At 51.1% G+C, this 12,232-nt stretch overlaps 1 protein-coding gene across 1 annotated transcript; it reads right to left on the bottom strand.

Annotated features, from left to right (window-relative positions):
• Positions 1 to 623: 623 nt before the first annotated feature.
• Ceacam3 (CEA cell adhesion molecule 3) lies at positions 624 to 11,398 on the bottom strand. The gene is given in 6 exon segments (XM_074057346.1): positions 624 to 732; positions 2,427 to 2,494; positions 2,496 to 2,545; positions 10,045 to 10,137; positions 10,140 to 10,414; positions 11,241 to 11,398. Coding segments are annotated over 6 exon segments (648 nt in total). The 5' UTR covers positions 11,294 to 11,398.
• Between the last annotated feature and the right edge of the window lie 834 nt (positions 11,399 to 12,232).

The following is a 12,232-nucleotide window of genomic DNA, read 5'->3' as shown; positions in this document are numbered from 1 at the left end:
CCACCCAGGATCAGGGGTCCTAGAAGGACCCTTCGTCTGCTGATAAGCTGCAGTTTTTGGAGGAAACTAAGAAGCCACATATGCTTTGTGGTCAATCTGGCTGTAAATGTTCACATCAGGGTTTAGTAATTCCTGTAAAGGAATATAGAGGCTCTGACCCCTGTGCCCTGCTCAGAACAGGGTCCAGAGTCTTCCAGGTCCTGCTCCACCTGGGGCTGCTAGCTGCCCTGGCCTGGCTGTGCTCAGGGCTCCAGTCCTCAGGACTCACTCTCCTCTGCTCTCCACCCCTGCTCCCTTTTTTACTGCTGTCTTCTGAATCTCAAAATTCAGCCAGGCATGTGGTGGGGACAGGTTCTGGGTACACCTTGGACCTGTGGAACCAGAACATTCATCTTCCACACTTACCTCATAGATGGGAGCAGCTGTCCTGGGGCCAGGGAGAGGGGCCTGTGAGAAGTGAGAGAGGACAGATGGCAAGGGACAGGGAAGGAGGGCCATTGAAGTCAAAGACCCAGTAAGCAAGTGCCAGGTTGAGCCTGGAAGGTTCTGGTCTCTGCAGTCCAAAGCTTACTTCCCTGTGTCTACTTTCCTCATTTGCCTCCAGATGTGACAAGCTCTGCCTTCTATTCACCACCCTCCAGGTCCAGAAGGACCGCCAGTCCCTGTCCTAGTTGTGCCTGCCCTGCACCCTTCTTATCCAGGACCCCTGATGCTCCTAGCACCACTGTGCACCTGCTGGACCAGGGGTCCCTTAGGTGGACCCAGGATGGGCTAATGTCTATTTGAATGTGGTCCTCTCTCTAAAGAGAGGCCCTAATTTGGCCAGGGCTGGGCTAACTATTCCTGACACATGAGGAAGGTGGAGGTGACAGTGCTCTGTCCTGAGCCTGCACAGCTGGGACTCTCTGTGAAGGAGGAGGGGACAGACTTACCAGGGAGGCAGAGCTGTTGAAGGGTCCACATCTTGGGGGCAAAGACAGGAGTTAGCAGGAAGATGTATGCAGGGCTGGGTACCTTCTGTTAGGGTGGCCTGGGAGTCCTTAGCTCTCAGAGCCTCCCAGAGAGAGTCTCCCAGTCATGTCAGAGGCCAAGTGAGTGAGTGAGGCTGAGTGATAATCATGACCTGGATCCCAAAGGTCTGGATTAACCTGGAAGTTAGGGCCTCCTATGCTGAGTTTTTTTCTCAGATACTTTCTTGAAGCTCCAAGGAAAGGGATGAGACCCCAGGAAGGTGACTGCACAGGTGGACAGTGTGGGGCAGGCCTGGGACTTCAGCCACTCCTGGGATCGAGGTGTACTCACTGAGGGTGGACGCTGAGGGCTGGTGGCCTCTGAGGGTATGGAGGATGCTGGCCCTAGGAAAGATCAGGTTTATTCATGAGCATGCAAGGAGACATCACAGCATTGGGGGAAGACAGAGAACAAGGAAGGGACAGCATTTCTAAGGAGAGATGTGGAGACGCTCTTCTCCATCAGTTCTGTGATAAGGAGGACAGGGAGCCAGAAAAGGGGAACTGAGGAAAAGTCTTAGCAATCCACTTACTTGCCTTGGGCTGTGACTCAAGTGGTAGAGTGCCTGCCTGGCAAGCATGAGGCTCTGAGTTCAAACCCCAATACCACAACCACTATCAATGAAAAGAATCCAGTGCTGGGGGCCAGAGAGGAAGGTCCTTCAGGCAGATATAGCTGCAGTAGAACACTGACACAGGAAGCCATGCAAGGGACTGAGGACCCAGGAAAGGAATCCACCCCAGGGTGTGGCTGAGTGGAAGTTTCCAGCCCCTAAGAGGAAAAGCAGGGCCAACCAAGTAGACAGGACCCTGGGGGCCAGCATGCATCTTGATTCTCCCTGAATTCGGTGACCCTGCGATGGCCAGACACTCTGCTCAGATCAGAAGGTGATGGCATGTGACAGTGGCCTTGTCCTTACTTTTTGATCCCCTGGGCAGGAGAGAGGACATTCAGAACCCACTGTCCTGGCTGGGCCCTGGCACTCCCATCTTACCTATCCAGGGCTGTGGGCAGCACAGCAGCCGTGGGGGTGCTGACCCTACCCAGTCTGTCCAGGCTCCTCCACTCTCCCTGTGTGACTCTCCCTGGCCAGAGCCACCCCTCAGATCCTGGGCTGTGACCCCTCCCTGGAAGGTGGGTGAAATACATAGGGGAGGGGTATTTGCTGAGCACTGACTTCCCAAGTAGCACTGCAGGCTTGCTGTGTGAGGGACTAGGACAGAGTCTGGGCTGGGCCCCTAGGTGTGCCATTTACAGAGGAGGAAGCAGTTGAGGAAGCAGCCCGGGATCAGCAGCTGGTGAGGGAGGAGCTGGCAGAACAAGGGGAAGCATCCATGCGAGGCTGGGGGAGCCTGTCCCAGAACCTCCTGCCTGGTCATCTTGGGGTGGAGTCAGGTGGGAAGAAGCTTTAGTACCTGTCAGCCCTTGTGAGGAACAGGAAACAGACCAGGGCAGCCACCAGAGCCACCCCGACCAGGACCCCCCCTCACGATGCCTGCGATGGTCCCTGGAGAAAGGCCTGAGCTATTTCCTCCTGCTGAAAGGAGAAGAGAAAAGGGAAAAACTGTGTTCCAGGGGAACCATGAGGGGCCTCGCAGGGAGGCGAAAGGTCAAAGTTGAAGAAAACATAATCGAGGTCTCAGTGTGATTTGTTATGTTGTCATCTCCATGTCCTTTGAGTCTGTTTCTGTTGGCGGTTGCTTCGCTTTCTCTCTAGAAACCTGGACTTCATCTAACTCACATTCCCCACATGCAGCCTGTCTCATATCTGTCACGTTCCTGTTAGTGACTCTTCCTTTGTTTCTCTTCTCCTTCCTACAACAGTCCTGGAGGACAGGTACTAGTCAGTCAACACAGGCTCATTAGTGATGATGCTGGTGACTGCCTGCCCTCAGGAGCCCTCCATGTGTCAGAATGGCAGAAGTCACTTTCCTTACATCTCATCTCATCCTTCTGTCCACTTGAGGAGCAACAGATGTCACTCCATTGTGCAGATTTAAGATCTGACACTATGTGCTTACATACCAACAAAGGTCACAGCACTGGTCAGTGATACAGTAACATGCTCACCCAGGTCTGCCTGACTCACCAGCTAACACCAAGTTCATGGAAGTGTTACCAGCGATCGCATTGCCTGAGCCGTGACCCTGCAGGCCCTATGATGAGGACTTTGAAGCCTTAATCTAATAAATGTCTCTCCGAACAACTTTAAGATCCAGGCTTTGTGTTTTAATTTCACAGATGAGAAAACTGAGGATCAAGAGGTTGATCTGGTACAGATCAAAACCAAGATACTGACGAGGTTATCTAATTTCTGCTTTCTTAACCATGTGTTCTACAGGCCTGAGGATCTCCCCATCCTCATGTTTATATAATTTTCTACCCCTGACAATGAAATAGAAGAGGGAAGGGGTGGGAGGGGCTGAGGGGCACTTACAGATCATGGCCAGCCTGAGGGGGCCACTTGCTGGAACTGGCTGGGTTGGAGACCTCACACTGACACTCTCTGGCATCCTCCCTCCTGACGGGGTCTATGCTGAGGCTTCTGTTGTCCTGAGATGGATTCATCCTCTCCATGAGCCACAGACTCTGGTTATTGAAGATCCACCGAATGGAGATTCCAGTGTCGGCTGAGAGGCAGGTCAGGACCACAGATTCCTGTTCTGTGACTGTGGTGTTGGTGGCTTGAATGGAGGGCCATGTCACTGGCTCTGTGGACTAGCAGGAGAGAAATGACTAAGTGTGGTCTGAGACCTGGACCACACTCCTTCCTCAGAGACCTCAGGCAGCTCTTGAGGTCCACAGTGAGCTGTGTAAGGTGGCTAGAGAATGACTCTGACACTTGAGGCGGTTGTATGTCTTTGTTCAGATGACAGCTGCAAGGAGAGGGCTGCACCTCGCTCTGAACATGGATAACTCAGGGTGACCCCGACTGCTCCCCTGGACATCTCTGTAACATACACACCAGAATCCTCTTCTTACCCCATTTTTTCAGCATCCTCCGCATCAGGGACTCTTGGGAGGTTTTTCCCAAAATTCTCATGGTTCTACTGCATTTTGTGCTGCTATAACAAAATAGTTGAGACTGGATAATTTATTAAAAACAGATTTATTGCTCGCAATTTGGATCCTGAGAAGTCTGAAATCCAGGGGCCCTGTCAGGTGAGGGCCCTACTGCTGCAGCACAGCATGGCAGAAGCATCACAGGATGTGAGTGTGTGACAGAGAGGAAGGAAGGGGTGTAACCCATCCTTTCATGAAGAACCTATGCTGCATAACCTGACCCACTCTTGGGACAGCAGCATGGCTCCATTTATGAGGACAGAGTACTCAGGACCTACTCGCCTTCCATTGGGCCCACCTCAGATCACTGTTGCTTTGGGGGTTTCGTTTCCAACACATTCAAACCCTATCAGTGAGCTTAAAAATATTGGGTCCTCAGTTCTGGCATATGCTCTGTGTAACTTGGAAAGAAGGGATTATCAGTTCTATCCGTCTGGGGCCAAGGTCCAGTGACTCGAAGTAGTGAAGGTATGTGCTTTTAGTTAAGTAATCATTAGGGAATGAGGAAGAATCATCGCAGTGATTATGACCTTAAGACCTGAAGAGTCGGTAATTTGTCGGTTAAAGGGAAATGGAATTCCTGATTAGGCCGATTGAAATCTCTAGAGAGAGGTGGTCACAGTGCTGACCAAACCTGGTGTCCCAGCTTTGCTCAAATACTGAGTTTAGCCTTGCCCTTCCCTCCCACGCAGGGACTCCACAGTGAAGCTCCCTGTTATCCAAGCGAGTGTCCCTCAGAGTTCTCCAGGTGGCTCACATGTGCAGGTGTCCACGGCCTTACACAGCTTCAGAGCCAAGACACAGCTCAGAGGTGTTGGCCCCAAGGCTTGCTTTTCACATTTCCCTGCACCTGACTTGGGGAGATCCATCCAGGCGTCCATAAGTGACATAATTTATCTGGTTCAGGACGGATCTCCTAGATACCTTCTCCATCATCCTGTCCTACCGCGCATGGAGTCAGAGCAGAACCAATCACTGCATGAGCTGGGAGCAGGGTTCTGAGCTGTTTATACCCATCTGTCCCTAGAGGAGGGGTTTCCTCCTCTGATTTGAGAGACAAGAGGGGAAGTGTTTGTCAAAGCCTGTGTGTTCCATGGGGGATATAAAAGAAAACAAAGCAGCAACAAATATGACAAGTTAATGATAGAAAAAACCTACTTGTCACTTCCTTCCCCTACTCTGTGAAGCCCTTGGGGATGGAGCTGGAGGATCAGGGGAGGCCTGGGATTTGCTAGTGACTGTGGACAGGGGCTAGAAATGAAATTCTTCCTGCTCTTTGCACAAAACTAAGGACTCCACCCCAGGGAGCCACTTACTAAGGAGTGTCATGTATTTATGGTGCTGGGGTTTGAACTGAGGACCTTGTGCTTACAAGGCAGGCACTCTACCACTTGAGCCATCCCTCCAGCCCTTTTTGTTTTAGGTATTTTCTGAATAGGGTCTAGCATTTATGTTCAAACTCGCCCAGACCTTGATCCTCTTGTTTATGCTTCCTGTGTAACTGGGATGACAGGTGCTTGTCATTGTACCCAGCTTTTATTGATTAAGATGGGATCCTGTGATCTTTTTGCCCAAGCTGGCCTGAAAGTGCCATTCTCCTGATCTCTGCCTCCCACATAGCTAGAATTACAGGCATGAACTACTGCTCCCAGATAGGATTGTAATATTCTTAACTGTGGTCCTACTGTGGTTTGTGGCAGAGTCACGGATGGGACAGGTGTAGAGTCCAGTGTTACTTGTAGTTATGTTGGGGACTAAGAGCTCTTTGTGGATGGCTGGGACTGCCCTTGATAAGCCAAGAATACCATGGGGAAAGGATAGAGGAATTCTGAGATTTTTCCCTGATGGGTCCAAGGCAGGAGTTGGGGGGGTCCTCAAGGCTGTCTGGTGCAAACAGAAAAAAGCCACATGTGATGTCTTAAGAGGGAAGGAGAAGCTCCTTGTATGATAAGGCCATAATATTCCTCTGAGCCATGTCACAAACTTGGCTGGGAGTATATCCCAGTGGTAGAGCACTTGCTTGTCATGCACAAAGTTCTGGTTTCCATCCATAGCACCACACACACACACAAATCCCTTACACACTACCTTCCACTGAGCTAACTCTGAGACCTCCCCCTTTTCTCTATCACAGGTCGTGGCCCCCAGCCTCTCCAGACAGGAACAGTCCTCCTCCCATCCTTGGCTCAAGGCTGGGCTGCCTGGATGTGCCTGGGGCAGGACCACATGGCCAGCCTGGGTGCCCAAGTGTGAAAGACGGTGTACTTGGACCTGAGAGGAACTGAATGGACTGAGCTCTGGTCCTGTGTATTGGGGCTGGCAGCCAGGGCCAAGGAAGATAGAAGTTACTCACAGAGAAAATTTAGGGTGATTGGATCACTGTGACCAGCACTCACTGGGTTCTAGGTTCTATATTCGTAGTGCCCCATGTTATTCCTTGTGACACTTAATAAAGTGAAAATCCTGCTGTTCTTTGACATCACCAGCTTGTTTCCAGCTAGAAGGCTGTGACCATTTATCCACCGGTAGGTTGTGTGCTGAGTCTCAGGCTCACACGTTAGTGCTACAGAGACCTCGCCCTCCACGGGGCTGGAGTTGGTGCTTATGACAAAGGGTTTGGATAACTCTGCTATGCAGATATTAGAGAGAAGGTGGTCCTGTGTGGTACCTGTGATCCCTGTGGAGACCTCTTGTCTTTTCATCAGCGTGTCCCCTCTCACCTCCCAGGGAACCTGAGTCCTTAAAGAACCAGGCAGGAGTGTGTCTTATAGCAGATGCTTGAGGACCCGAGTGCTCAGGGAATGTGATCTAGGATAAAAGTTTTAGAAGTTAAATTTTTTCTATATGGGAACATTTTTTAGTGATTCCCATGATCTAAGACCAATTCTGAAAGGAGTATTTCTCTAGAGAGCACCATAAGGCCTTAGGCCAAGCTCTGAGGCCTGCAGGGTCACATTAAGATTAAAGGCAGACGCTAACATCAGTTGAGATCCTCAATATGAAGACTTGTGGGTCCTGTGGGTAGACAGAACTGGTCAGAGAGGAAGTTTAGGTGTCTCTATATAAAAAGAGGAACAATACCAAATACTAAATTTGGAGAAGTGTTCTGTGCCATGTGAATAAACTTAGAAGTCTAGGTCCCCAATTACTGTGAAGTAGGAAGAAGACCAGCACAGTGTGGGAAATGCTTTCTTCCCCACCCCCACTGTCCCACCCGGTACTGGGGTTTGAACTCAGTCCTTGCGCTTGCTAGGCAGGCACTCTACTGTTTGAGCCACTCCACCAGCCCGTTCTTGCTTTAGTTATTTTTCAGGTAGGGTGTCACATTTTTGCCTGGGGCTGGCCTCAGACCATGATTCTTTTACCCAAAGTCTTCCCCATAGCTGAGATGACAGGTGTGCACCACCATGATTGGCATATGGATTGAGATGGAGTTTTGCTGACTTTGAGTCTGGGCTACCCTAAAACAGCAGTCTTCCTGGTCTCTACCTCTTCAAGTAGCTGGGATTACAGGCATAAGCCACTCCATCCAGTCTGGTTTCTTTCTTTTCTTTTGATCACAGGAATCACAGCTAGAATTTTATCAAATTCTTCCAAATGGGTCAGAGTCTGACTGGTGCATCTGACCATGTTGAAGGACTCACCTTGTGACAATAGTGTCATCATGGGGAAACCGGTGGGTGTGAAATATGCAGTACCCCATCAGACAGCACCAGTGGAGCTAGCTCCCCTTTGGGGAAACTCCCAGGGACCACTGGAGGAGTGACAGCCCCACACTGGGACCAGGATGGAGTAAGGAGTGAAATGGGTGGAGGAGCCTGGAGTTTGGGGGCCTGAAACCCTGTCCTTCTTCTGCCTCTTACTCCCTGGTTGAATCAGTGTAGAGAATAGACAGAGAATCTGTCCATCCCTGGCTCATAGCCTGTTCCACGTGTCACCATCATGGAAGGAAAGAGTTCTGGATGGGGACACAGTGGAGGCTACTACACAGTGGGGGACATTGGCTTTTTATGTCAGTCGCCTTCATATAGGCAGCTGCTTTGACTAATTTCTGTGCCCTTTACTGTTGTCTGTGAGGGTGGGCATAGTCTGGGTGAAGGTAAGGAAGCAGTAACTGGGCAGGAAAGGGGCAGTTCCACTTAGAGTGAGAAGAGAGGGCAAGGAAGGAGCAGGGAACCATGGGGGTTGCAGTGACTTCAAAGACCCCAGGGGAGCCAGGTGCTGGTGGCTCATGTCTATAACACAGGAGGCAGGGATCAGGAGGATCACAGTTCAAAGCCAGCCAGGCAAATAGTTTGCAAGACCCTATCTCAAAAATACCCATCACAAAAAAAAGGGCTGGCAGAATGACTCAAGGTGAAGGCCCTGAGTTCAAGCCCCAGTACTTCAAAAAAAAAAAGAACCCAGGGACCAAGAACATCATAGCAGCCTTAAAACGTTCCCCCAGCCCAGCAGCCCCAGGGTCATCAGGAGACAAGGGTCTCATCACCCAGAGAGCAGGTGTGGGCAGAACCTCCTAGAACTCTGCATGAAGGTTCCAGTTTCTGAAGAGGTTCTAGCCCATCCACTCATCTATCCATCCACCATCCATTCATCCATCCACCACCCTCACATCCATCTATCCATCCATCCATTCATCCATTTATCCATCCATTCATTCACTCGTTGTTCATTCCTTCCCTCCTGCATCACAAAACTATTGCAAGTTGGCTACACATTGGGCCCTGCGTTGGCTGCGGGGTGAGGTAAGGAGTGAGACAGCAAAGTCCTTTCCTTTATTCTCCAGGAGGAGTGACAGTGTGATAGCCAGTACACCAGATTTCAAGTTTAGCAAGGGAGTGTGTGTGGGGGTGGCTGGTAGAGAAGACTGGACACTCTCCATACTGTGTCTGAGAGCTGAGGCAGGTGATTCAGTCCTAGAGTAAAAGCTGATGGGCTCCCTAATTGCCCTCCCTTCCCAGACCAAGCTCTCCCTCCAAGCCGCCCAGGCCAAGAGGAAAGGAACTGAACCGGCCACTGGTATTGGGCTCTACAGATGCCTAATAAGGGTGGAGGAGTAGACAGGACTGTGGCTGCAGACAGCCAGTCTCTGGTCTGCCACTCATGGTCTGTCACCTAATTTGGTAACTGGATTCTGTGTGCCTCTGTTTCCCTTTAATAAAATAGTATAACCAGTTAATGATATTTGCTTGCCACGTTGTCTATGAAACACCTTAAAACATTCACAATCACCTGACCTGAACTTGGTATGGAGAGCTGCTGAAAACAACAGCATCTACTGTACTGTGTCCCCAGGAGGTGTCCCTCAGCCTGAACTCCAGTGGATGAGGTCTCTTCTTCTTCTTCTTCCCACTGGAGATGCTGACCTCCCTGTGGAGTCTCTTAAGTCCCCCAGGACAGATGGCTAATGGCCTTGGGAATTTGTCCATCTCTGCTGCCCACACCGAGTCTCAGGTAAAGATGGGGCTCTGCCCTGGCTCAGATGTGGCTCTTGGTTCTGTTCCCTGCTGATGACCAGTTCTGGGAGCTATGAGATCTGGACAGCCTGACAACTGTGGTTCCCAGTCAGTCCTGGTCAAGAGACCAAAACCCATCACTGGCCACAAGCTCACCAGGATCGCCTGGAGTCCGAAGCCTGGGACAGACACTTTCTGGGGCTGAGCTGCTCTGAGGATCCCACGGGGCCCTCAGCAAGGCCCTGACCTGGTTCTACAGGGGCCTTCTCAGGGCCAGGTTCATGGTGGGGTCTTGGGGGTTAGGCAGAGACTGAGCTACCCATCAGCAGGATTCAGGTGAAAGATTCCCATCTTTTGAAGTTTGTCTCCACTGCATGTGTATCCTGCACTCAATGCTCAAACCCCAATGTAGGGACACAACGCAGAGCAGAAGGAAGGGACAGTTGGGCATGACTGCCCTGAGTGAAGTGGCATTAACCCCACCAGCACCCAGAGGTCACAGGGAATCACTCACAGTACACATGGAGCTGTCCGGATGCTTCTTCACTCCCAAGATCTGAGTTCATGGTTTGTAGGGTGTAAAATCCCGAGTCATTTTGAGTGACGTCTGGAAGAGCAGGGATCCATTGGGGTACACTGTCTCTTGGCCACTGTGTGCTGGCCCTGGCGTGTTTACCTGAGTGGTCATTGCATAGGTTGCAATTCCAAAGCTTTCAACTGCCCTTTCCCCTTTGAACCAGCGATAGACTAGAAGATTCTCTCGAGTGTTGTGGACAAGTAGAAGGACATCCTTCCCCTCAACGGCATTGAATGGCACTGATTCAATGGTGAGTTGGGCGGCGGTGCACAGGCCCCAGAAGGCCAAAAGGGAGGCTGGGAGGAGAGAGAAACCCGTCAATATCGGGACCTTTGTAGAGAGGGTAAGTGAAGCTTTGGGCCCTGGGCAAGTGTCTTCAAGCTTCAGTGTATGTGTCTGTCTGTCTGTCTATGTGTGTGTGTGTGTGTGTGTGTGTGTGTGTGTGCGCGCGCACTCAGGTCTCCTAAAGGGAGGTCAGCAGCATGACCTCCATTCTTTCACTGCCCCTGAACTCTTCCCAGGTGTCTGCACGGCTCACCCCTCAATGCCCTCACGTCCCTGCTCACACTCAGGGCACCCTGGAGAGATGCCTTGCCTGACCCCCTCTTTTGGAGACCCTCGACCTTCACTTTCTCACCTCTCCCTGCTCTGTCCCTGTGGCTCTTGTCACTCCCTGACCTCACCTTCTGGATGTCCTTGCTGTGCTGTGCTCCTGCCACTAGAAGGAGAGCTGTGTGAGGACAAGACCTGCTCTGATCTTTGTTGTAACCCAGTGCCTGGAGCAGGCTCAGGTTCCTGTGGCTGAATGAGCCATGTTCCTGGAGTCTTGCATATCCACGGTTTATTTGCCAATTTCTGAGACTGATGGCTAAGGACATGTTTTTGTTTGGAGAGTTGCCTTGACATAATTGTTAACATCAAATTTCAAATTATGGAGGTCTTCAATAATTAACTTAGAAAGGAGAATAATACCTTTTCTCCCCCCTTACCAACTCCAGCTTGCTGACAGTTTCATGTGGTTGAGCCTCTGTTCCTCTATATGTCCTCTCACTTAAGGCTCCAAACAGAAGCCTTGTATACCCTACTGCCCCTCCTGCCCACTCCCAGGAAATCATCTCCTCACCTGTGAGCAGAGCCCCTGCCAGGGAAGGTGTCTTCTGTTCAGAGGGACTGAGGGGGTCTCCATGGTGTCTGCCACCTGCTCTATCCTCTCTCTGTGAAGCAGAACTTCAGCCCTGGAACTTTATCCAAACAGGCCTGCTCAGGAGTCAGCTCTGTTGTCTTTCCTTCCTCTGAGATGAACTGGTTCTTAGGTAGAAGCTCATCCCAGGGTCAAATGGGCTGAGGGTGGGGTGTGTATTCAGGAAGCCTCTCCATCCCCTCCCCTCTCGGTTTTGCTACAGTCCCTCTTCCCCTTTTGGTTAGTTTTTCAATCCCCCAAACCACACTGTGGAAGCAAGTGTGATGGGTTCCCCTATTTGCTGAGAGGATGACCAGCTCACCTCAGTACCAAACTCTGCTTTGTCTTGGCCTTTAGGCTCTCAGTGCCACACAGGGGGTCCTGTGGGTTCCCAAGCCCTGGGGAATGTTCTCCTTTTGTATTATAAAAACCTAAATGGGTACCTGGTCTTCCCCGCTGTTCTCACATATATGGGAGGGTGGGATTTACTCCCAGTGGGAAGGTGACAGGTGAGGCTCTTAGGGCTAGAAAGGAGCCAGGTGAGTGATGACTGGTGAGAGGGACCTGTCCTCTATCTGTGTCACCAGCCTGGCCACTGATCCAGGGACAGAGAACCAGGAGTGCTTGTGTGAGAAGCAGCTTCAGGTCCTGGGTGTACAAGGACAGGTGACCTGTGTGTCCTGTCAAGAAAGGACTGTGGTGGTGGAGGTCCGTTGGCCCCGGGCCTGGTCATCTTAGGGAAGGTGTTAGGGAGACCCTCTATATCCCTGTGTTGGCTGATCTGTGATTCAGGTCTGCCATGTCCTTCATAACTATTCTGGTTGGCTCCTGTCTTCTGCCTAGGTGACTTTCCTGTGGTCACCCTGTTTTTCCCATGAGTGATGCCAAGAAGGAGAGGGCTGCATAGAGACACTTGGCAGAGCAGTGTCCTCAGAGGCCCAGGAA

Source organism: Castor canadensis, chromosome 16 (genome assembly GCF_047511655.1).
Source record: "Castor canadensis chromosome 16, mCasCan1.hap1v2, whole genome shotgun sequence".
Lineage (NCBI taxonomy): Eukaryota > Metazoa > Chordata > Mammalia > Rodentia > Castoridae > Castor > Castor canadensis.
This window is presented reverse-complemented; position numbering and strand designations above follow the sequence as displayed.